General features: G+C 43.3%; 1 protein-coding gene and 1 long non-coding RNA gene across 2 annotated transcripts in view; one reads left to right on the top strand and one right to left on the bottom strand.

Moving 5' to 3' along the window:
- LOC308547191 overlaps window positions 1-1,867 on the top strand; it is a 180,649-nt gene extending 178,782 nt beyond the window's left edge. Inside the window, exon 3 of the long non-coding RNA XR_013997465.1 lies at window positions 1,797-1,867. This is a non-coding gene — a long non-coding RNA (uncharacterized lncRNA). The remainder of the gene's footprint in view (window positions 1-1,796) is intronic.
- Window positions 1,194-25,788, bottom strand: SLC30A8 (solute carrier family 30 member 8). The gene is made up of 9 exons (XM_081117084.1): window positions 25,556-25,788; window positions 24,187-24,335; window positions 19,179-19,378; window positions 15,559-15,705; window positions 13,313-13,466; window positions 9,443-9,593; window positions 7,698-7,803; window positions 3,318-3,452; window positions 1,194-2,001 (listed from the first exon to the last, which is right to left on the bottom strand). Exons 2-9 carry the CDS (start codon window positions 24,255-24,257, stop codon window positions 1,856-1,858), a joined length of 1,110 nt encoding a protein of 369 aa, XP_080973210.1. The 5' UTR covers window positions 24,258-24,335; window positions 25,556-25,788; the 3' UTR covers window positions 1,194-1,855.
- Between the last annotated feature and the right edge of the window lie 634 nt (window positions 25,789-26,422).

Genomic DNA, 26,422 nt, shown 5'->3' with positions numbered 1-26,422 from the left:
ACCTCAGTGGCATGAAGCCCCAGTGGCCATGCCCACACTGCGGTCCTCATCACTGTCTCTGTGCTCCCTTTAGACCCCCACTCATACCACTGCACTCAAGAGGTTATTGTAAGTATCTGTGTGTCTGAATCCCCCATCCAGTGGGGGACCTCCTTTGGTTGAGGTTCTTCTAGATTCAGGCTGTTCTTTAGAATCATCTCTGGCCATGTTTAAAAAGATACAGAAATTCAGGCTCCAAACCAGACCCATTGGCTCAGGATTTCCAGGGTATAGACCTGCACGTCTTTATTTTAGTTTACTCTCCACAGGTGATGTTGACTTACAGTCAGGGCTGAGAAGCACTCACTGTGCCTGGTTTCTTTTTATAGCTCCAATGCCAGGAACAATGTGTAGCACACAGCAGGCGCTCAGATCATGCTTGTGGACTGAATGACTTACTCACATCCACTTGATGTCTCTTGGTAGGTAAATATCTAAATTATACGTGGCACCAACTTGCTGGGTCAACACAGATGTTTTTGTAGGCTGTCCTTGAAGATGTCTGGGTTTCTACAGCTACATTCTCTGGTTGGGCCCTGGGCTTTAGTAGTCAGATGAAGGCAGTGATCTGCAGTGGAAATATTTTCCTTTGAACAGTAATTGTATGAAGTTTTGCAGTAAACAAGATAGAATTTAAAGATAGAAGGGATTTATTGCCAAAACGTGACAAGGAAATAAAGACTAGTTATAAAAGACCTCTCTGTATATTCATACACATGTCCAAGTTCAGACTAGAAAAAAATCCCAAGAAGTTATCTCTTCTAAGGTCTATGATCAAGTTTCTAACTACCCAATGGACACTTACACATTCAGATAACATACTCAAAAATGGACCTTACTGTCCTTCCTAAACAGCTCCTCCACCTTGAAGGAATAAATAAATAACATATTTAAGTTACTTAACCTGTATGAGCCTTATGCCCTTATCTGTACAGTGATGCGATTAACTACAACTTCTCAAAGGTATCGTTAGAACGAAGTGAGGTGATAAATGTCCCAGTGCTCCATAAATATTATTCATGACCTGGGAGTTCTTATCTTAATTCTTTGACTAAATTCTTTTCCTTGTGACTTGGGAAAAGAACTCTGCCTCTCTCCGTCTCCTCATTTTCCTTGATTAATAGGCCCTACCATATGAAAACACTCAAAAAGCGGTAATTTCATAATTTTTTAATTGGTCCAGGATTTTTATACAGAGAAGTAAAGTATAATTCAATAGTTTCAGACATATTACAGCATAACTTGTAAGCAAGGTGGAGAGAAGGCATTTCTACCCCATTTAGTGAATTGTGATGCGATAGACAGTGATTCAAAAGAATTGCCCCAAATCCTATTACGACTTGGTGGGAAAGTCAAGCTCCTATGGGTGTTAGGCCTCCAGATTCTCTCTTACCCTTGACTTGGCTCTTCTTACTTTCACTTCTCCAGTTTTGGGAAATTCCTGTGACTCTTTTCCTTGCCCCAGACTTCTGAGCAGACCCCACCCACTCACCCTTGGATTGCGCTAGTGAAGGCCGGTGAACTTTTTATTGCCTGTGGTTACAAACAGCTGTTACCTCAGCCCCAGTCAGGAGTGGCCTGCGCGTGTGTTCCTGACATCGAATACAGTTACTGATGCTAATCGGTATTGACTGGTGAACCTAAATGCATCTCATTCGCGGCGGATAGAGCTAAATAAAGAAGTATAAAATGTTCATGGTACTGTATCACCAATTTCTCAAACTTCTTCCTTTGGTTCCTTATTTCTTATGTTCCAGAAACTGCAGAGCATCCGGTAGTGACCTGTCAAACTGGGGGAGCTGGCAGCGTGACTGAACTAGTCTTGGGGGTCTTCGCAGAAAAGGCAGTCGGGGTCCTGGTCGGCTGGCGATTCCATCTGAATGGTGAGTGAGTGCACAGGGAAGCTCCTGCGGAGGGCTTCGGCAATCTCTCTCTGAACGCCCTGGCTGTTCCTGCTGGCCGCTGTCAAAAAGGAGCCACAGTGAGACGGGCACTGATTGCACAGGTGACTACTGAGCTCCAGCTTCAAGTGCTTTGCGGGGTAGGGCACGGGCCACGCACTCAGAAGGAGCCAGACGGGCTCTACAATCAGCTACATCCACACAGACAAGCCGGGGTGGGGGTGACCCTAGCGCAGCAAAGTACCCCGGCACTAGGAGAGCTCGTCTTCATAGTTCTCTCTGGGTCTGGCGCTCCTAGGAGCTGAGTACAAAAGGGAAAATGAGCCCTGGAAAAAGCCAAGACAGAGCTGTTATTTCTTATACAGCCTTGCTTACCAGTCCCCGAGGACCTCTGGGTTGCAGCCCTTATATCTAATCAGAATCCACATCAAGGCTAGTGACAGGAGGCAGGGAGCATTTAGAGCTCCCCATAGACCTTTCTTAGAGCAGCGACTCTCATCCCATCTTTTCTCTTGTCCCCAAAGGTTCAGGAGGCTATAAAGTTCCCTCCATAGTAACCTGATTACTAGGTTCTTCCATTTGCAATAAAATATTGGTGTTGTGGATGCTGTAAATTCCCTGTAGCCAGATCTGAGCCTCTCAGCGAAGATGGGGATGTCTGGGAAAGCAAGCCCTCAAATGACTGTCAGCGCTGTGCCTGCGCCCGGCCTCCAAGTTACTTCTTGAGTTACTTTCTTAGCAGCCGAATGTATCTTACTTGGCCTGAGCTGTCTCCTGAGGCAGTGAGATGCCTCCCACTGCCCTGTTTCTCAGCCCGAGGACATATGGACAAAATCACCTTGTACTTGAGAAAGTAATTTTTAGAATAAATCCAACTTCCTAAGAACTGTCTCAGATGGTTACAGAATTTCTAACCATCCAGTAAAAAAATAAGAATAATAATTAATTTTTACTAGCAAGGTTTTTAGGTTGTTAGAACCTTCAGGACAGAACCTGTGTATCCTTCATCTTTCCGTCTTCGGTGTTAGGCAAAGCATCTCATATACAGGCGATACTCAGTGAAGATTATTGTTGAAATCATCCCTATTATTTAACTGTTTGAGTACCAAGTCAAACAGGTGAACTCTAATTTTCAGAGCCTAAGGTCTTGACATTTGGGTGGCATTTTCACCCCTTTGTTCTACTCTCTACCCCCTTCAGTGCTCCTCAACAGATGGCACACTGTTGGTTTTCAAAGGCCCTTGGTAACGCAAAACACTTCACAGTTGCTTAGACAGGCAACAGACACTAAGGGCAGCTCTACAAAGAGGAGGGAAATTACTGACTTTCCACAGCAAGCACTGAATTTTGTCCAGGGTGTTTACCAAACTCACTGACCTGCAGCAACATGAGCCGAGAGAATCACCTGGTTTGTTGTTAGAGACCAGATGTGCAAGCTGTGCACAGACACCACGCCGTCCACGGCTAAGATGAGCTCTTTCACAGCGTTGTAGCTGAGGTTCTTTGGCACACCTGCCAAAAGGAAAGAGTGGGAAGCTATCGTTATTGAGCTGAATATAGCTCATCGAGATGGCCAGTTGGGACTGCAAAGGCCTCACCCATGTAGCCACTTGTGCTACATTTATTTATGGTTTCTTATCTCAAATGTATATAAATCAGATTCCCTGATTGCAAAGGATTTGCCATCTATCAAAAGTTAACGCCAAATATTTGCAGATTTTACTGTGCAGTCATCAACAGCAGTGATCATCCTTCATTTCTAGGGTGTATTATTAATCCAGTTGTGCTTTTCCCAGTGATCTTTACATACATTCTGGAAGCAAAATGAAATAAGGTGGGATTTGGTATCCAGTAATCCCGGGTTAGCATTCTGGCTACTCTTTTGAATTTACCCAAATCTTGGAACTTCTCTGATTTTTAGCACCGTAATAAAATAGGGGTGATAAAAACACGATGTAGTTCAGAGCTCTTTGAGGAGCATATCAGAAAACAACTGCCCTTTGTAAACTGGAATGCTGTACAAATGTTGGTTTTCCAACAGGTCACTTGCGTGAATTGCATGAGGAGGCGATCCTAACATTGTAATGCCATTTTATTATTCGGTTTGTAACGTTTTTATTACTTTAGATGCATTAGCGAGGGCTTAATGTTGTGTCATAGAATGTAATAGTTTGGCTGCCATCCATGTTTCTAACGGAACAGTGCAGGGCACACAGGAAGGTGGGGGGCCCGGCACGCAGGCAGCCAGTGAGCCCTTCTCTGGGGCTGAAGGAACCGGGGTGTCTGTCACCTGGAGAAGAGTAGGCTAAGGAAGCAGGATTGATTTTTTCAAACATTGCAAGGATTGTCATGTAGAAGACTAGAAGGTGTGAAAATGTGAAGTTGTTTGCATTGGCCAGCTACAGAGGAGCCAATGGTTGGTCAGAATCACAAAAGATATCAGTTCAATATGAGGATAACAAACTGACATATCTCAGAGGCGAGGGGCCTGGGGACATGGGAGAGATTAGCCAAAGAATTTATATATTTATATGCATAGCCAGTGGACACAGACAGTAGTGTGGTGAAGGCCTGGGGTGGGGAAGGGGCTGGGAGCAGGGGGGCAAAGGTTGGGGGGGGAATTGGGGGACATCTGTAATACTGTCGACAATAATATATACCAGATAATAATACCAGATATTAGAAAACAAACAAAAAAATTGTTTCTCAAGCTTGGCTACATGTTAGAAAACATCAAAGTCAGTCCCCAGCCCAGTCAATTATATCAAAATCTCTGGATGTGGAGCCTGGGGCCTGGGCATAAGTATTTTTAAAAAGTTTCCCAGATTGCCATGAGCAGCTAGTTGAGAAGCATTTACTTTGGAAAAAAAAAAAAAAGGGCATCCTTAACTCCCCTTTTTGGGGATTAAAGAACCTTGCTCAGGGGGATTTTTCTCTTTAGGGCTAATTTAAAATTCTCTACAGTCTGAGTTTAGTTTAATCCCATTTCATATTGTTTCACAGAGGTAACAAAGAGCTGGTCAACAGGCACTTTCATTGAATGAGCTGCACAAAGCTCAGGAGGGCAGAAACAAATTAAAGGAGTTTTTGTCTCAGATTAGCCATAGAATGAATGTGCATGGAGCCATGGGTGAAGCTGTTATACTGTAGTAATAATAATAATAGCATAGCTTTATTGAGAACCTACCATAGGTCAACGTTTGTGCTAAGCGCTTTGTTTATAGTGAATATCTTATTTTATTACTTACAAGAACTTTAAGAGCTTGTTATCAATGTTACAGTTCCTGTTTAACTGGAGGAGAGGAAACTGGGAGACAGAGAGGTTAAAATCCACTGCTAAGGCCCCATAGAAAAGTGGGATGTGAGAGTCTGAAGTCTGTGGTCTGAGTGTGAAGTGTTAAGCAAATGCTAGACTCTAGGTATTGCAAAGCTGACTATCATTCCTAGTGTGTCATCTCTGCGGAATTTCATGTGACTCTTGGAAGACCTGCTATCATTCATCTAGGACCCTTGAGATGAAGTCATGATCCCATTGCTTTTTGTCTCTCTTGCCTCATTTATCTCTTTACATTTATGGAGAACACAAGTCCACTATTACTTATTTTAGTCTATGAAATAATGTCGACAAGCACAAGGCTATGCCTCCACTGACCTCAATGCTCCATCACATTCTAGAAACCATTTTTTTCCCCTGAGGGAGAGCCTGCAAAAAAATGCATCCGGGAAAATATTCAAATTGGTGTTTAAAAGTTAATTTCCCAGATTAATAAATATATGAAAAAAAGTCACTTAACATCACTCATTTAAAGAATTCCATATGAAGTCACTAAGAGAAAATATTTCACCTATCAGATTAGAAAAGAATCAGCAGTTTGATACTACCCAATGATGGTGAACATGTGAGGAAATGGGCACTGTCATATTCTATTGGCCAAAAAGAAATGACATAGTATCTTTGGTAGAAATGGCAATATCTGTCAAATTTTTAAATGCACAGAACTTTTGAAACAGAAATAACATTTCTAGGATTTATTCCACAGATATACAAATGCTAAAAATATATATGCACACGAATGTTAACTATACCATTGTTTATAATGCCCATCAACAAGCAGGTGCATTCATACAGTGGAATACTTTATAGCTATGTGAAAGAATGGGGTGTTTCTATGTATGTACTAATATGGAAAGATCTCTAGGTGAAAAAAACAAGTGCCGAACAAAATAAGTGTCAATCCAGAACCCCATTTGTTTAAAAATACATACATACACACACACTATACATATATTACGTATATGGTATGCATGTTATATATACATACATATTTATATAACATGTACATATATATATATAAATGCATAGTTATCTTTTGAAAGATATATGTCAACTTATTAGTAGGTGTTATCCCTGATGAATGGGACTGAGAATTCAAAGGTGAAAAAATGGGGAAACTTTTTCAATTCATTTTCTATCATTGCATATTATTTTAAAATTTTACCAAAGATAAGTATTCTTTTACACTAACCTAATTTGAAAGCCTAGTTCAGAAATTAAGTATCTACCAGATAGGAGTTATCTGACAGTTTCAATAATTAGCTGTCCTTTCTTTAAATAAAATAAGAGAGAGAATCGCCAGAGAAGATCTATACTGAGAGACAGGGAAAGTGGATACAGTCGTCTCAAATTGTGCACCATTTGTCTTTACCCCCCTTTAAGCCAGTAGGTGCCATACCAGCAACTACAGGTGCAGCTCAGCACTTAGCCCTCAGGAAAGGAAATGGGTGCATTTGTCACTTGACAAACCAAATACTGTCACCTCCAGAATGAGGACGTTTGCCTGTTACTCAGTGACGTTTGACTGCATTTTGTTTCACTATTGTCAACATTATCATCTGCCAACCATTAAAGTGCCCACTGAGAACAGAACCCCTACATGTAGCCTTGGCAGGGAACACTAAGCAACGGTGCGCTGTTTTGAAGGCAACTGCCCTCTGAGACTGTGTCTACCTTCTATCAAAATGTGCTAGACCACAAAAAGAAAAGGTCAGCCAATATCTGGTTATTTTTGATGATCTGAATGTTTGCTCTGATGTAAACCTCTGGTTCTGATAGAATTTTCTGGCTGCCGTTCCCAGCACCCTCCTGTAGGAATCTCTTAAGAGGTATGAAAAGATTAGTCCGGTGGTTCTCAAAGTGTGGTCCCCAGCCCAGCAGCATCAGCATCTTGTTAGAAATCCAAATTCTTGGGCCCCCACCAGACCTGCTGTCTCAGGAACAGTGTAGTGGGCCCAGCAATCTGTGTTTCAACAAACCCTCCGCGTGATTCGGATGCCACTCAGGTTGGAACGCTGCGGGCCTAGTTTCGCAAGGGTTTTATGCAAGCCCTTCAGAATAGCGACAACACTGCCTGAAGGACAGATTTATGCCATCTTTCTTGGGTCTTGTCCATACATTTAGGGAAACTAAGATCTTTACAATAACTTCCTCCATGTCTATCTTTAGTGTTTGTCCATGTTGTTTTTACACTGAGCCATATCATTTAATGGTTGCTGAAGGAAAAACAGAAGCCAATAGCTTTTTTTGTTCCCATATGAAAGAAAATCATAATATTTGTTTTCCCCAAAATTCCTTATCAGTGTAAGTGTTCTTTCTCTATGATGTGTATTAACCGCGAGCGTGTGTTGAGGCCACTCCCTTTTGTGGTCACAGGGAGGAGAAAACATGGATCCTACGGACACTAATTAAATCACTCCTACCTTCCAAGAGTAAGATGGAGAAGTCCTTTAAGACAGTGACGGTGCTGGCCAAAACCAGGACAGAAAAGACAAACGTGCAGATCGGATCGGCCATTTTATAGTCTGGCTGGAAAATACATGGGCTTTGGTTAACTGAATTTGTGGCTCCTTTGCGGAAAGTCTGATGAATAGTAAAAGTAAAGCTCCCTCTTGCCTCCCCTCTGCATCACCCTTTCACGTACACCCCCCAACACTTGACCCTAACTCAGAGGCAGTGCTTTCTGAAGACTCAATCTTTCTCTTAAGCTTTAAACGACCAGCGACGGAAGAGCAGAGACTACAGGACATGCTCTCCCATCATTTGAGAAGTAAAGGGAAAGATATGCTTGAGTGTTTTCTCAAGAGGCCTGATTTAGCTTCTCTGAAACTAACAGAAGTAGAGAGTATGCGATGAGCTGATTTCACAATGCTCAGTGACTTTTCAGCCTTAATTATGATGAGAGGAAAGCCTGTCATCTGCTCAGATGTTGCATACGACCAAGGCACAGCTGGAGCTTGGTCTTGGCAGACTGGGGTAGTTTGTTTCTTCGCCTCCCAAGTTTGATTCCATCCTGAGAGTACAGCTGGGGCGTCCCTCTTGCCTCTCTCACCGCTGGAGCCCTTAGCCTCAGGGTGACACACCTGCTACTCTGCCTCTGATGCAGTTTTGGGCCACACAGACGTCTGCCTCTTTATCTCTAAGAAACTCGGCAGCCACCTCACCTTGTAAGCATGCTCTCAAACTTGACTCACCCCTACAGTTTTGAACTGTTTTGCCTTAAATTTAAAGCTTTCAGTGAGCATTTTCTCGATTGAATTCAGATATGTTTTTGCAACTTGTATTTACATATTTTTTATTTTTTTTAGTAAAAATAATGTAGAGTCCCTGCTAACTGGGCAACCATGGTATGAACAGAGATAAATTAACTTCTCTATCACCACCTACCTCCACTCTAACCCACCCCTGTTGGTTCTCAGTACTACCAAATAGAGATCTGCAGTGAATATTTCCTTAGGGTCAGAGGCCCACCCAGATCCATTCCCATTTTTCATTAACACTCTGGCTTTTTGGAGAGAAGTTATTTCTCCCCCACTGTGGGTGATATTGGTGGGACCGTCATTCAGGTGTTCTACCTTCCCCCAGCCAAGCAGCAGGTACAAGACCCAAGCTAGGTCAGTTAGACTCCCTTTCCCCAAAATATAAATCTTCAGCATAATGACAAGAAATGGAAAAAGAGAGCTGAGTCACATTTCAGCTTGGTATCTGGGATAGACGTTTGATAGTTTCTGAAATCTAGATACCAAAAGTCACCCTTATGTGTACCTTGATTTCTGTCTGGGAGTACATCCAATGAATTTCAGCCAATACATTTATTTTTATTTTTATTTTTTTGCTTAAGTGAGCTAGAGATTTTTTTTCTGTTGCTAACAACCCAAGATCCCGAAGGTATGCATGGTTCCATGGTGGTCCATATTGAACCCATGACAAAAATAACTACTTTCCTGAAAGACAATAAGCCCTGTAGTTAAAGAATAGCTCTCGGGAATTTGGAAAGTCTAAGTTTTCAGGCTTTGAATGTTTGCTTGTTTGTTTTAAACTTAAACAGTAGTTTGTTTAGGCAAACATAACCTGTCCACCCTCTTTTAAGTTAATGTTGGGGGATCCACTTCTATACTACTTGATCTATAAAATTACTATGAGAGTGAATTAAATCGAGCATACTCACCTTAAAGTAGATAATAAGTGCACTGGTTAACACACTGATGCTCTGAAATAGATCTCCAAGGGCGTGCACAAAAGCTGCTCTGACACTGGCGTTAGCCTGCACTTCCTTGTGATTGTGGCCAGGGTGCCTCTCGTGCAAAATCACACTTATTCTGAACAAGAGAAGAATGTTCTCAGCACACACATGAGATTAACCCTTAAAAACCTACACAGCTTAATGGAAGAGCTGGCGGTAGTTTACATTATCCCAGTTGACAGATAATTGAAATATCAATGTTTCAAGACATACTATTTTGGACTAATTTTGAACACAAGTGGATCATAGCATTTCAAACTTTTCATACAAGGGCAGACAATGAAGATTGGCCCCAGTTTTCCTGTACCCTGTCCATCTACCTAATGCTCCTGTTTCACATGAAAACTGGAAAGCATCACTTCCCTGACGAAAGCCAAGTGTTTGACAGTGAAGAAGGAAAATATCATTTCTTGAGGGTCTACTGAATGGCAGGCGCAGATACATGCTTAAAGCTGAGCTTTGGTGGGAGCTTGATTGAATGTCATGGTTTCAAATGCAAAAAGCAGCAAAAAGGGGTCAAAAAAAATAAGTAGGGAATTTCATCAGCGTTGGATCTTTTAAATCTTTTATTTTACTTAGTTTTGTTCATTTACACGAGAATTTGAAGTCTGAATAATTTTCTAATGGCCAGTGATGAGCATACTGTGCTTATGTCTATGTAGCTATTTATCCAGAGACGGAAATATATTAAAATGTTATAAATGTGTGTATATACATATACATATATATTGCAAAATTTAACATTTCCCATCTAATCAAAGAGTTAAGTAGTAGCCATTATAAATTATGTGCCTGATTCTATGTATCTGCAACTTCAAGAGGTATTAGACCAAAGGTAAAATGAGAACTTTTTTACTGAGGCCCAACAAGGAATGTTTGGGCTAGAAACTTTTTTTGTACATTTTGTAACAAAGTTTAAAAAATTATTGTTTGGTACCATGTACCCTTATTTTCAGAAAAGTGTCCATCAGAGTCGGCCATTATCACAAAGTGAATTGACTGCTGTCCACCGGGATTTGATTATTACATGATGTACACATTTTAGATTGTCAGTGTTTGGGAGGAAATTCACCCTCAATGAGGAGTTACTATTTCAGGGTCTTCAGACAGCTTTCCATGGCAGGCAGTTAAGAGACTCTCTTTCTAGCTCTGCTATGTGTGCTCATCACATTATCTTTCATTCATTTTATTTAAAAACAACAACAACAAAACTTACTTAGGGACCCGTGTATGCTAAGCATTGTTAAATGTTTGGGGCATAAAAGCGAGTGAGACAAACATGGTCCCTCCCCACTGTGGCTTTAAGTATGAAGGAGATGCAGAGAATTTGAAAAGACACACACATATATGGGAAATTCTAATTGTAAAAAGTCTACTAAGAACTGGTGCTACAGGGAGTCTGATTTAGTTAGCAAGACAAAGCAGCTGAGTTGGATTTGGAAGGTTAAAGTTAAATAAGCTAGTAGGGGAGAGAATGTCCGGGCAGAGAACATTTAGCACGCAATAGCCATAAGGCTCTGTCAATAATTTGCGTCCTAGAATCCCTCTGCAACCTCTATTACAACTCTCTGTCCTGATTTTGAGTCCCTAGGGAACAGATTTATTCCCAAATTATGGTTCTGATATCTCTATTCAGACAACACAGCCTCTAGCTGCACTGGAAGCCCATAATCCCAGTTCTGGAAGAAAACATTATAGTCACTCCGCATCTTTATCCGTTAATAACCACCTGCTTGCACAGGGAAGTCAGGCATTTCAATTCCCTTGTCTTTCTGAGCACCTGAAAACCAAGGTCAAAATTCAAAGCAGTTGCAGTAAAAAGAAAATGGGGATGGTATCTGTTTAAAAGTCAAGCTCAACCATGGAAGTCCAGATTTCTGTGGTAGTTAACTGGGGGTTCCCGCCGTCTTCGTGGAGCATCGACACCCCCTGTGTGACACGTGAGTCGGGAAATTATTTTTTTTCTCCCTGCTGCCTTGTGGACATGATGTTATTGACCCCCGGTTGGCAGGACGTGTGCTCTGGCTTGTCTCCTAGTGGTGACAGGTTGGGATTGTCCCAGGGCCGACGTGAGATCACCACCCGTCTGTCACTGGCCCCTCACTTTCCTGTATGGACCAGTTGCCGTGTATCACTCTGCGTTGCAAGGCAGACAAGCGGATGGCGCATAGATAGCATTGAGTTTCCTGTTGCTCCTGCAGCAAATCGCCGCAAGCCTTTCTAGCTTAGAGCAACATAAATGTATCATCTTATAGTTCTGGAGGTCAGAAATCTGACGAGTGTCAGGACTGCGTTCCTTCTGGAGGTTCGAGGGAGGATGCATTTTCTTGCCTTTCCAGCGTCTGGATGTCGCTCACATTCCTTGACTCCAGGTCCCGTCCTCCACCCTCAAAGCCAGCAATGCAGCATCTTCTCTCCTGTCTGACCCGATGCTTCCTTTTATAAGACTTCTGTGGTTACATTGGGCCTATCTGGATAATCCAGAATAATCTCCCATGTCAAGATCCATTCTTACCTTAATCATATTTTAAAAATCCCTTTCACCACGTAAGTTCACATATTTAGAAGTGCTAAGCATTAGACTGTGGACATTTTTGAAGGGCTGTTGCTCTTTCTACCACAAATGATCGACACACAGACAGACAGACAGACAGTTTTAAATAGGGTTACCGGGGATCAGATGGGAAGGAGAAATCAGCCAAAAGCATCAGAGCCCTGGCCTTGCAACCCCATTGTCGCAAGCAGCCAAGTAGTTCATATGGGGAAGAGCAGAGAAATGCGACAGTAATCGCATGTCCAGCAGGACATGATCGCATGTCCCTTAAGAACGGTTTAAGACTACCTGGTTAAGACAGTAACCGACCAGTAGAAAATAAAGAGTTCGGCTAGCATGGCTTAAGGAAAGATTTTCATGTAGTCAAAATAATGCACAGATATGAGAGAGTGCTTTTGAGAGAGATACATTCTGTTATTAGTTCTGTTAAAATACATGAAACGAATGACCGTTTTATGGGGCTGTTGCAAAAGAGAACTCAAAAGGAGAAAGGGGACTGAAGTAAATAAAATTTAAGATCCCTTCTTACGCAGCTCTCTGGGAACCCATTATATGTTCCTGTAATAAAAACTGAATAGCAGCAAGTCACATCCCATGTAGAACCATCAATATGAATGAGAGGGCAGAATGGCTGGGACCCGATTCTGAGTATGGTGGGTCTAGATTCAAATCCTGGCTCTACACCACCTCATTGGCCACCTCCTTACCTCACTGAGCTTCAGTTTTCTAATCTGTAAAGCAGGGGTGTTATGAACCTTGAGCTTGATGACGTAGATCAAAAGATCTTAGCACAGTCGGGGCACATGCCCGGGTTGCGGGCTCCATCCCCATGGGGGGCGTGCAGGAGACAGCCGTTCAAAGACTCTCTCATCATTGATGTTTCTCCCTCTCCCTTCCTCTCTCTGAAAATTAATAAAAATATATATTTTTTAAAAAGGTCTTAGCACAGTCCCTGACACACAGAAAAGCATTCAAAATGGAAGCTGTTAGAAGTCGATATTAAAATACTTAAACCAGCACAACCAACCTTGTTTTTAGCCATGGAGCCATCTGAACACTCTGCCAGGTCTCTGCCATCCTCACAAGTGGAGGAATTAAACGAACAAACAAACAAAAAAATAACAACCTCCCAAGTGGAGGAATTAAACAAACAAACAAAAAAATAACAACCACAACAAACACGCATCCGTGTCCAGACAGGGTTAGAGACAAGCCTCGTGGCAGCGTGGGCGGCGACTTACACAATGTTGGCTGCCACTGCGCAGCCCGAAACGGTGATCATCACAGTCGCCTGGATCTGGTAATCGGGGTACAGCAGGCGCTCACACGCGAGGTACACCAGCACCCCAGTCACGGCCCAGACACACAGGATGGACAGCAGGGCTCCAAGGATTTCTAAGGATGCAAGCACACAGACATCCCCACACAAAGAATTATAACTCACCTTAACATCCCCAAGACTCATAAGACACTAATAGTCCCTCCCCCAAAATAGAGGCTTCAAACTGGCTCACTCTGATTCACAAAGCAAAACTTTGGAAGGATTTTAGCACTAAGATGAAGCACTTTTACGTTGCATTTATAAAACAGCAGCACCTGAGTTCATTATGCTCCGTGTTACTAAGTAATTTGCAGCATACCATAAGTAATTAAAGCATATTAAGTGCCGCCTACCCTTGCTGTTTCCTCGGGGATTTTCATTGAAACAGGTGCTAAATGATTGAAACTTATTAGGAGATGAAATAACGAGGCACAAAGAGGAAAATGTATTTAGTAATTTTGCCATAAAGCGTTTACAACGTGCCAGTACCAGTATCTTTTGTGGGTTAAACCAGTAAAAAGGGAGGGCTTCAGAGGGTACTTGAAAAATGAGTTTCATTTGCCAACCCAGCGTACCATAAACACAGAGGTGAGCTCAGAGGTATGTCAACGCTCTAAAGGCATTTTAAGAGCAACAGTAAGGAAAAGAAACATCAGAATGTGGCACTTACATTAATATTTAAAGATAAGACAGAGTTCAATCTGCCTACTAAGTGAAGTACATTTGCTCACGAGTCCCTCAACACCTCACGCCGCTCTGTAACTCAGCCTTGGCCTTGGACTCTAAAAGCCTGCAAGGGCCTGGAAGCATTCTGTGAGTCAGTGGTCAGGCCCAGCCCATAATTCTGACCTCACCTCTTTAGAGCAGGGCCCTAGGACAGGTTGTTTCTCACAGTGGGAGGAGAGTTTCCTTGACTTGAGTCACTTGCGTGCAATCGTCGTGATTTTTGCCGTATCTACCTTGCCACCTGTCTCATTGGACACTTAATAGTCTCTTTAAATAAATTCACTTTTTACCCTTAGCTTCGTCCTAAACAAAGTTATCTGTGAAATTGCAGGTTTGACGTCCTAGTTGATTTCCACCCCTCTGTCTGTAGTGGTTGGTGCTGCCCAATACAGTAGCCACCCATCCCCCGTGGCTGTTTTAAATGGAAACAATGAAATTTAAAATCTGGTGCTTCAGTAGCACCAGCCGCATAGCAGGGTGTTCCGTGGCCACAGGGTGCTCTGTTACAGGACACCCCTGGAGCAGAGTTCCCCTGAGCAGCCCTGGGCAGTGCCCGAGGACGCCCATGCCCAGGATGAGAAAGGGGGAGCAGTGTTTGAAATTCCGAGTCCTTCCTATGTTTGCAAAACATCCTGTGTTTACCAAACAGCGCTGGCCAATGGCATCAGAAAGGGTAAAGCGCAGGGAATAATTTATACAGACAGATGACGGGTGCTCAGCCAACAGTCCGTGTTTTCCGGGCACGGCTCTGTGGCGGGGCCGGGAAAGCAGCTTCAGATCATACTCTTTTTATGGGTGTTTATTGCCTTGTCTCTCTCGCTCGCTGACTGTTAAAGGCAGGCAACTCAGCACACCAGTGACGATAAGTTGTTCGGTATGAAACTAGAGCCTCCTTTCAGTCTAAGCTGGCCAATCCGCCCGGCACGCTTGCCAGCCTAGGAGCTGTGGTCTGAGTCTGGGGTGCCTTCGGCGGAGCCTGGCCACCCCCGCTCTGCCCTCAGCTCGCCTTCACCCTCTGTCGCCGCGTCCCCTGCGGGAAGCTCTTCCATGTCTGCAGTCTTTTTGTGCATCTGCGCCTTACGTTGCAAAGCGCGAGGAGCCTTCCGCCGTCCTCTCTCCCGGATGCAGAGTGACTTCGTGAGCGATGTCCTGGCTGGCACCGCAGCTGAGACCCTGGCGCCGGGGCGGTGGCCAAAGTGAGGCCTGTGATCCCGCTGCCCCATTGGAGCAGAGGCGGCCTCATTAACCTGGCTCGTAGCTGACTTACCATCGAGAGCGGGATTAACCCACATCCCCGCATCCGTGCCTGTTTCATCCTGCGCGCTAGAGCTGTGCCTCTGGGGGGTCTCCGAGCCAAGCTTTGCTTTATCCCTTCTGGGTCTCCCCTTGGTGCGACTCTGAGGCACGGTGCCCCCTGGATGCTCCCTCGGTGAACTGTACCTGCTCGGTGCCACCCAAAGGTCAGGCGCTTGGAGGGAGGCTTCGCGGACAGCCATAGGGAGAAGAGGCTGAGCAGGAAACTGGTCAGGTCGATGAGGAGGTGGGCAGCGTCTGTGACCACAGCAAGGCTCCCCGCAACGCGGCCACCTGGGGGTGCACGACACCACACGGTTAGATTCCCGCGCACACAGGCCAGAGCTGGCGAGACGCCACCGACTCACGGAGCTTTAGGAGGGAAATCAACGCCCATTCAGCCTACTTCTTTCTTCCCAGTTTGACAAGGAAAGAAACGGAGACCCAGAGAGTGGGTAGGGTTTGAACATGTAGACACGAGTTTCAAGGGCAAAGCCGTCGCTGGGGGAGTAAAGGCACAGAGATGGGAAAGTACTGGCGTTCTCGGAGGCCGTCCCTGTTCGCCTGGGGCCAGGATGCGGAAAGGCCAACGCAAAGTGGCGAGGCTGGGGAGGGACCGGCCAGGCTCAAGGGGCCTCACGTTCCAGCTGAGGACCTGACTTTGTAAATCAGATGACGCGGTGGCCCACGGATGCGCTTTTATTTATTTCCTTGCCTTGTAGTTTTACCATGATCTTTACCACTTTGTCTTCTCTACTAATTTGCATTACCCGCCTGCGTTCGAGACCCCTGTTGTGAATGGTCGGGGACACGAAGGAGGAAGGGCAGGCACCTTCCAGCAGAGCAGCAGAAGGAAACCCGAGCAGTGGCGTCCTGCCTGGCTCTTCCCTCCACTTCTCTGCTTCCCTCTAATTCTCCTTTGAGAAAAGGCCTGCAGCCTCCAAAATTGAAGGCGAAGGAAAACCTTGTCTCTTCCTTCCCGAACAGGGCTTGTTGCGTGAGAGCAATAACCTTTATTACTTCCACTGCGTCTTCCCAGCAAAGAGCTTTTGCTGACTGATTGTCCTCCCAGCAGCTGTTTATTGCCTTCTGTGCTAAAAAGCGACGGAGGCTGTCAGTCATCAGCTCCTCCGTCGTCAGACTCACCTTGTCTGTCGACTAATGATTTTTAAAAATTACACGTATGGCTCGTGATTGCAGTGATCCCCACAGACTGCTGGCTCTCGCTGCAGTTAATAATGGGTTTGTCAAAGTTTAATGGTCTGAAGGAAAGGAGTCTTCAGGCTTGTTACTGAGCTGTCAGTGTGAAAATCGCAATGATTCATTAGCCAAAAAGTAACATTTTGCTAACAAATCAGCTGTCCTTCCAATTACCCTCTAATGTCGCTTGATCTGCCACACTGGGGCCTGATAATGAAGCTGTGTTAATAATGCATTATTGCTTGCCCGGAAAATGACTACACGCAGATAAGCAGTGTGCCCCCGTCTCAGCGGTGAGTGACGCTGGTGACTCTATGTGCTGAGCTCAAACAGTGGCCCAAGTCAAGGAAATGAGGCCTTACGGGGTCCCTTCCACAGGCTCAGCTGAGTCGGGAGGCAGCGGAGAAAGAAAAACGGCCTGGCCTTGGAAGAAGCACGTTAATATGGAGGCCCAGGAACCAAGAACCATTTTGCAACCATCAGAACTACTTTTAAGAACCATGCAGAAAATTGTGGGCAGTCGTGCTGAGTGACTGGGGATCGAACTGTTTGCAAGAGATAGTTTGCAACTGAATTTGCATTTGCTTCTGAACGCATGGCGTACTACTGGCAATTAATTCAATCATCCAGCCGGCATTTACTGAGCCCTTACTGTGCATGGTGCAGGGATAAGATTTACAAAGATGTCAAAAAATCCCAGCCCCTCTCTCTGGTGATCTCACCGTCTAACACTCGCTGTACTGAAGACATGCATTACGGATAGGCTAGAAGACTAGAAAACCACTCGCAACGGGAGCGTTGCGGACCTTTGCACAGGAGAGAGGGGTAAGAATTGGCTAGAAGAGAAGGGTTTTCTAAGGAAGGGGTGAGAGCAGGAACGAGAACAGAGAGAAATGAAAGGACATGGAACCTTTGTGGGAAAGCAGGAGGTGTGGAGTGCTGGGGAAACAGTGGGAAACTAGACTGGAAAGGTGGAAGGGGCACCCGTGTGGGGGGCATTATACTTCATGCCAAGGAAACTGAATGCTATTCTACTTATGATTTTGAGGCAAGGTTGTGACATGTTCAGATCTCAGGGATTTCAACAGGACTAAGTAAAGTAATACAGTGGAAAGCACTCAGCACAGTTCCTGGCACATAGCATTAAATAAATATTAGTTATTGACATCACAATGCCAGGAGTACCAAGATCATATTATAATATGAAATCTCTGAACATAATACACATCCACAATGGGCAAAATTGTTTTTAACAGAATATATTTAAAAGAAATGATATTTGATAAAAGTCAACACTCATCCTTGATTATTGGTTAATCATTAAAAAATTAGAACAAGTAGAATACTTCATTAACATAATAAAAATACTTAACCTCTCAGAAAACATTTTATTCAACAGTTAAGTAGTTGAACAAAAAATGGGGGACATCTGTAATAATTTTTTTCAATTCTTAAAACATGTCTAGTTTCACACTGATTTAGAGTAAATGCGAAAAACTGAACAACAACAAAATGGTATTTATCTTCTCAGTAGCTGGGGAAGGCTTACTAAGCACTAAAATAGTGAAAGAGTAGAAAAAAAAAAAATCAGCTAAAAATGAAATATTTGATACAATTATCTATATAAAATTTTACACTTCTCCAAGTCAAACCAAAAATTAAACAAAAATTAAAAAGTAAACAACAAACTGGAAAAGTACTTCTAACAAATATAATAAGTTTATCATCCTAATATATAAAGAGCTCCAGAGATCAATACAGAGAATTAAAAATTATCTAAAAAACAGACATCAAGAGGCCAGCAGGAAATGCACTTACAGGGAAATACAGATCACTAATAAGCATGCAGAAAATATTCTAGCAGTAGCGAGTGTTAAAATAAAGCATACTCATGTATACATTAACAAAGATTTTTAAAAGATTAAAATAAGTTCTGGTAAGGTTTGGAGAGAAATCATTCTCATGCAGACCTGGCCAACATAGGAATGGCTTTTAGCTGTCTGGATAGCTGTTTGGCAATATGCATCAAGGAGTAATAAAAATATTCATGTCCTTCAACCAATTATTTCCACTTTTAGGACTGTCTTTGAAGGGATTAATCAGAAAGGCAGGCAGAGTTTTATTTAAGATTTTTCATTGCAGCATTGTCCATAAACAGGAAAAAAATTCCTAAATTTCTAATAATAGAGAAATGGTTATTTAAATCACAGTGGAGTGTACATTGTTCAAGCATAAAAAATGCTTTTAAAGAGCATTTAATGGCATGGTCAGAAGCATTCAGTATGCTCTCAGTTTGTTCAAAAGAAAACTGAGCTATGAATAGAAAATATATTGTACAGAAATACTTCATAATTTTATTGGCAGTTATCACTCACATGTGGAATAGTGATAAATTTTATATTGTTTCCTTCTTTTTTCCAATGTGTCTACAATGAGCCCACTGTTACTTCATACTTACAGAAAATATTAACTCTTACTTTACAAGAACCTTGTAGATCCTCCCCCCATAACGATGTAGGATTTTGTTCGCTTGTTTAGTCAGAGAAGTCTTCTTGAGAAACACTCACCCACGACCTCTGCAATCATGAAAACGAAGCATATTCCCGACGCAGCGCAGAGTTTCCACTTGGCGTGGACTTGCTCGCTCGCCCTGTTCCCTGTGGCCGTGGCATTGCCGTGACAGTGATAGATGGCCCCTGACTCCGGCTCCTCCGGCTTCTCTCCGGAGCATCGGTCTCTAGTCACGGGTTTCTGCTGGAGGCCCACCCTGCGGGTGAGTTTGACAGAAGCAAGAAATGAACATGGTTGGAAACACCCCTCATAGCCCTACCCATTCTCCGAACCACTGTCAGGCCTTTTGCCACCTAACTAGGAAGTTAGAGTTCACAGCTCCTTCTACCAGAACTATCAAGTGTCAGGAGCCAGCAAGACGTTTCCACCTGAAGTCTCAACTAAAAGTTTTGCTTTTATTCAAACTCGTATCCAGTCTCTACCACCAGTGATTACAATGTATCAAAGGAGCAGGAGAAAGACGCAGACTCACTTTGATGCATTTCCTTCCCAGTGACTGCATTTCGGAAAGATATTGGGACACTGTCCCACAGATGAAAAAGGGAGTAGGAACCGTGTTAGAGATGTGTCACCTGATGATTCAAAAATGTTAGATATGTGAGCCACCTGATGAGTCAAATTTCCATCACCGTCACTTTCTTCTCCGTGGCAACATTGTTAATAGATCATAGCACTTTTTCCTGCTAAGTACACGTGGACCCCAGAACCTTAATGAAAGTTACAGTGGAAGCTGAAACTTACTTACACCTCCTGTAGCAAACAGTACATAGCAGTTCTGCTAGTTCTGCTCAAATAGGGATCATTATGTAGAGCCATTTATAGAATTATAGAGTTTCACCGATGGAAAGATTCTAGATAATATTTAGTCCAACCCCATTGTTTCTTAGCTGAAATAATTAGGGTTCAGAGAGGGTAAGTAATGACCTGAGGTCAAAGAGCCAGGGAATGGTAGAGCTGGGATTCCAAGACTATTGCTTTTTCCAGGTCACCCCACTTTGCTTCCCTACCTGAACATCACCGTCTTAGACCAATCTTTACTGATGCAAATGTTGTTGTTCATAGATCTTGAACTAATCAGATTTACATTTTTTTAAATAAACTTATTAGAAGGCATTAATAAGCTTCTTAGAATTAAGAGCTTTGTATTCATGGCTATGAAAAGTATAAAAACAAAAATAAGCCTCCAGTTGAGCTATTTCATTTGTCTTATCACCATCTGGAATTAAAGGTCTGCAGGCTTTGACTTAGATGATGATTTTGATTATGAATCTAATTATCATTATATTTGCTTTTTCTGAATAAAATAATATATTCATTATAGAAAATCTGGAATTACAGAAAAGCGCAAAGTAGAGGGGGAAATCACTGGTAACCTTACCTACAATAGACAATTACTATGAACATGTCGTTGTTTAGCTTTGTAATATGCAAACACACTTTTTATACATAATTATAGACCATTTTAATTAGGATATTTTTTATTGAAAATACGGAAAACAAAGCTCATGCTCGGTTAATTAACAAATCGGGATTATTGGTTCTGCAGCTGAAAATGTCTGGAGGTATTGGGGCTCAGGCTGGTTTATTAGGACTCCGGATTCATTGCTTTGCAGTTCTAACTATTCTTCAACCTCAGTCTGGTTTTCCTCATGGTAGTGGCACGGTTGCCCAAGGTTGTTAGGGCTGCATATTTTCTGTTTCTTGTGCAGAGAGTGAGAGTGTCCCCATTTCCAACTGCTAAACAAGAATTCTCAGTTGCATGCTGATTTGGCCAAATAAAAACCACCCCCTATAACCAGAGGAATATAGATGGGCTGATTGGCTCAGACCTTGTTTTATTCAGAAGACTGGCTAAACCCAGCCATGCTGACTCCTAGAGCTGAGAATGGGGTAAATGCTACTTAAATAACAGGTTGCAACTGGGTGTGGGCAGGCCAGAACGGATTGTGGGTGAAATGACAGTGTCATCTTAGGATCTTGCTAAAGACACAGCTTTGGAACCTGAATCTTAGCTGTATGCCTCGTTAACATTTTCTCAATGTATTAAATATTCTACAACATTATTTTGACCCTATAGAGATCATTATATTTAATACAGATATGTCACAACATAATTAACTGATTAAATGAATTGTCCAGTTATTGGCTCAGATAAGCACCACTTCTTATAGTTAATCTTTGATCAATATATTATTATTTCTTTGAAATGTAATCCTAGAAGGGAAATTACTTGGTCAAAGAGTACCCATATTTTTAAGGACTTTGGTGTATATTGCCAAATCAACTTCAGAATGTTTGTACCAGCGATGTTAACAGCACTCAGGATTTTGAGCAGTTCCACATAATCTTCATATCAGAATAAGAACCGCTTGGCAAGAGGCACATAAAGTATTTCTACTTATATTTTTTTGCCTTTGTAATGTGATGCATACCCTGATCATAAACAACCATATAATGGAGTAGTATGGGTCACCAATGGTCATCAACTCAGAGGACCTGAGAACCAATAAGACGGCATGGAAGAGGCCCCCCCTTTCCTTGTGCTGAGAAGATACCATGAGCAAGACAGGGTCACCAATTGTTCTCGCCCTGTTTATAGGACCACTGGTTTATTTTATATTTTTCATGAGTCTTGTGGCCAGAGAAAACCAGGTGGTGAGGTGACCAGGAGAGAGAACCTATCCTGGAGCAGTTTAGAAGGCAGAGCAAGGTAGGAATCCCACTAGGACACAGCCTGTGGGCAATGCCACAAGGGAAAAATGCAAGAACCGTGGCCAATTTCTACTTTAAATACTGCTTTCCTGTGGACCTCAGATTAACCAATATGGCTATACTTTGAGTTGAGATTGAGCTTGAAGCACTAAGCCAGACAGCCAAAAGTGGGCCTCAGAGGGCTCACTGACATTGAGTGCAGTGTGTGCGTATGTGTGTATGTGTTTTATGGGGCCAGTTAAGAGTCCGCAGTCTTCGCTGGGCTCCCAAAAGGATCTGCGATTCTGAAAGACATGACAAACCCAAGTTAAAATGCATCCCCACCATCTCATCAGAGCAAAGTGGCCTACGTGTCAAGGGTGCAGCGCAGGCTCTTGAGCTGAAAGATAATGTGAATTTCAAGAAGAATTTTTAAAAGAAGGCTCTAAAAAGCAAATGCTGTGATGCATCAAAAACGTAAATGTAAATTTGCTGCCAATGAATTAAGTACCATGGATTCCCACACAGTATGATATGGTTGAGGCTCTGAAGAGCAGGAACAGTAGACCAGAGCAAAGAAATTTACTATAGCATCCCAGAGAAAAAAAAAGAGAAGAAACAGGTTCCTAACTGGTAAAATGAGGGATCAGGATAAATAATCTCTTCCAGGTTTTATGGCTTTTATTTGAAAAGAAAAGAAAAAACAAATTTGACAGGTTTTTATCATCACTGTACCCTGCAAACTATACCCATTTGTGAGGCAAATGAGACCCTATAACTATGAATGGTTGGCTCTGTGTGCGTAACAGTGCTAATGGTCTATTTTAATGAGAAGGGAAACACTGTTATTTCAGTCATGTAGAGATGCTCTATTAATAGCGTCCGCAGTGTTTACAATGTGTTGTACACACTTTCTGCCCGGCCTAACATGAGGCTTTATTGATTACGAACTCAATAAATCATATCTAATATTACTTTCTAAGAAAAATAATTCTTTTAAGGTGCGATAATAGATGTGCTCGGTTCTTTGTCATACATTTTCAAAGCAAAGTTATAAATATCCTAAGAGAGAAAGTTTTTCTTTGCAGTTGCTCTGACGTTTGATTCTATCAAACACAATGTTGCTGCTCTTTGAAATATTAATTCTGTTCCATGAAACAAACAACGTTACATGTATTATTAATGGATAAATATTTTCTTAAGTTCTGCTCCTACCATGAATTTATTTCAGGTTTTTATTCACTCATCTATCTGTGTTGAGTGTGTTTCTCTTTGCTCCCCACTTGGATTGAATTCCCCAAACACGCAAAACTCATTCTTACACGTCTCTGCCTTTACCAGGCAATATCCTCCGTCCGAACAGCTTTCCCTCGCCCTGCTTCCTGTGCTAGGTTTCTCTAACTTCACTCTAACTCCCCTTTATTTTTCAGTTCTCGATCTCTCACTTCTGAAAAGCATTCTCTGACGGCCCGAGTCCAGCTAAGACCTAGGTTTCCTTCAGCTATTCTCATTGAACGCCCCCAGAATGACACTCATGTGGTATTTTATAAGCTGACTTTTTCTCATATGTATTCCACATTAGGCTCAAAGTTTCTAGAGAACACAGATCTGGGACTGGGAACCTTTGCTTCTCCATTATATATCCAGGTGTGTCCAATCAATAATTTTTAAATAAGGGGAAATGAATGAATATATTGCGTGTGGCTCTGTGGGAGATATTGAAAGGAACTTGAACCATGTAGAACATTAAACTCAGCTATTCTTGTGATAGGTGTGTATATTCAATAACGGCCTCATAGGATTAAGAAAGTAGCAAATAATTTATTTGGATGCAAAGAGAGAAGCACTAGCTGGTGTGGCTGGAATGCGGGTGGAGGGGAGAATTGGCAGACCATGATGCAAGAGGTTTAATTTTAAGATCAATGTAACCGCAGTTTTGTCACATAGATGAAAAGCCTCCCTTCTTTCTAAATATAATTTAATAAAATTACTATCTGTTTTAAAAGTAGAAATACTCGAGGAAAAGAAAGAGAAGCACATTCGATTGTGTGTGTCTGTTTTCTGGAGGGAAATCCACAGATGAAAATTCATTCAGAAAGTGTGTCCTTCATGCTCTTAGGATATTGTCCAAGACTCAAATCAACTACAGAGTACCGCATGTTTCAGGATATGAATTACACAAGCCAGCCCACAGTTTATAAAACTGTACAAAATGCCCCAAGTTGCCCAGCAAAAGTTTCCAATTTCGAAGCTGTGGGATGTAGGGATTTGCTGAGGACAGAAAACTGTGCGGCACAAACGGATGTCTGTTACCTGTCTGGGGTGAAGGCGTACATCTCGGTGGCTTTGTCATTCACCAGGTGAGCTCTTTCGAGACACTCCATGGTGGCCAGGACGGGAGCCTTGCTGCTGGCGTAGTTACCTGCGGTGGAGCCGCTGCTGCTGCTGAACTCACTGGCCGGCTTGGGAAGCAAAGCAGCATTACAATTATTCACACACTTTCCAAAGATAAAAATAAAAAGGCTTCCGGGACTTAATAGAACGAGCCTCCTACATCAATGTTCTTGGTAGAGCTGCTGAAATTACAGCCTCCCCGAATATCACCTGCCTCGTTCTCTCACCCACGGAAACTCCTTTCCTAGAGACCTGCAGGTAGGATCCCATGAAGCGTGTGGGTGTGGGTGTGGGTGTGGGTGTGGGTGTGGGTGTGCGTGCTTCCCAGGCTATCTGATTACACTGTGCATCCTAAGGGGTAGAGGAGCTCAGGGTTTCCTTCTAATTGCTGATGTAGAGGTTTGGCCTTCAGCGCACACCTGGGCGATCCGCAAGCAGCCACCCTCCTGTGCAATAGCCTCATTTCCCCCCCTTCCTCTTTCTTTCCTTTGTGTGTGAGTGTGTGTGTGTGTGTGTGTGAGTGTGTGTGTGTGAGTGTGTGTGTGTGTGTGTGTGTGTGAGTGTGTGTGTGAGTGTGTGTGTGTGAGTGTGTGTGTGTGTGTGAGTGTGTGTGTGTGTGAGTGTGTGTGTGTGAGTGTGTGTGTGTGTGTGTGAGTGTGTGTGTGAGTGTGTGTGTGTGTGTCAGCCTAAAAGCATTTCTCCTGCCATTTAGTTCTAAGATGACCTCTAAGCATCTGTCAGGGTTTACTTCCCTTCTCCTGGGACCATGTGGGGATCTCACTACTGAACAGAGGACAGGGGTCATTAGCTACTGGAGTCTGTAGCCTGAGACAGTTCCTGGTGCGGCAGCTTTGAAACCCTTTTGACAGGCAGGCGGAGGGCAGACTCAGCTTCTAAATAAATAACAGCCCCCAGCCATACAAGGACTGGCATGATCTGTGTTCTCCCGGCCAGGGCACCCTCTGCAAGGATCAGACTCACCCAAGGAAGCCCTGTCAGGCAAACCAATCACAGCTCTTAGGAATGGAGTTTTCTGAGCTGATCCCAGAGACCTTCAAGCACAGACTCCTAGGAGTTTACATTTGATTTCACTACAAAGAACTTTCCAAATAAGAAAGGATATGATAGTCCAGGGGCAACGGCCTGGTCCAGCGGCAGGCATTTGTTTGGGGGCCAGAGGGTGTCCGGGGCCTGTATGGATGCACGCAGGGTGGGCAGGGCCCGGTGGAAAGGGGGAGCAAACCTGACCCCTGAGTCCTCTCAGGCTTCTTCCTCTGGCAGCACTCACTTCCTAGTGAGAAAGCGCAGAGTGGTGTAGTCCCGAATAGCCCTGTGGCCCAGCATCCTGACAGTCTGTCCATCTTGAGGAGCAGAGATCTCAACAGCCAAATAAATGTCCCCAGAAGGAGAAGGGGCGTCAGTGGCAATTGCAACAGCCAGTGAGTGGGGAGAGTCCTCTTCAGCTGAGAGGGAGCAGGCAGGTCTCCTGCCACATCCGTGGTGAAGCTGCACCTCTCGTGTAAGGTTTCACAGGCTGTAATATTAATTCTAAGGTCCTTTCACATGACCCCGTTGCCTAGAGGATTATTAACTGGGCTCTGACTCGTGGAAACCAGGGCAATGGCTCTGGGAGGCCAATTTCTCCTGCAAGGCCAGGAGAAATTCTGGGTCTTGTGTTAGCAGAATCGAAAACAAGCTAATTCCTTCTCACGTACTTAACTTTGCAAAATAATACTTCCTCTGGAGAGGCGAAAGTAGGAAGCCAGAAAAGAATCACGAATCATCCGTGGGCCACGCTGCCATGTGTTACAGCTTGAATTTTTTCTGAGTTGTTTCTAGCACGTGTGAGAGATAGAATTCAGGTGAATGAATGTCATCAGCTGAGGAAACTCCTGAAAACTGGGTTGAAACCCATTAAGGATACGTGCAAAGCAGAGAAGCAATCTTCAAATGGAGGAAAGGATATTCGCCTGTAAATATCAACAGGAAACCAATAACCTGGAAGTTTGAGATCCCGTGCAAAGCGTTTGTCACGAGCATGTACACGGATGTGGGGAAATACTGATAGCTGCTTGTGATCCTGAGCGTGGGGTGCACACTGTGTTGCTAAAGTGAGCTGCTTATGGAGGCAAGGATGGGAAGGAGAGGTGAGGAG

Source organism: Miniopterus schreibersii (assembly GCF_964146895.1).
Source record: "Miniopterus schreibersii genome assembly, chromosome: 17".
In the NCBI taxonomy this organism is placed as follows: Eukaryota; Metazoa; Chordata; class Mammalia; order Chiroptera; family Miniopteridae; genus Miniopterus; species Miniopterus schreibersii.
This window is presented reverse-complemented; position numbering and strand designations above follow the sequence as displayed.

Coding starts and splice junctions, on each gene's coding strand:
- SLC30A8 (XM_081117084.1), bottom strand. CDS start 24,257: ATGGAGTGTCTCGAAAGAGCTCACCTGGTGAATGACAAAGCCACCGAG. Junction 13,467..15,558: donor CTTTGGGTGGCACCGAGCAG/GTACAGTTCACC, acceptor TTGCATCCTTAG/AAATCCTTGGAGCCCTGCTG. Junction 2,002..3,317: donor CTCGGCTCATGTTGCTGCAG/GTCAGTGAGTTT, acceptor CCTTTTTGACAG/CGGCCAGCAGGAACAGCCAG.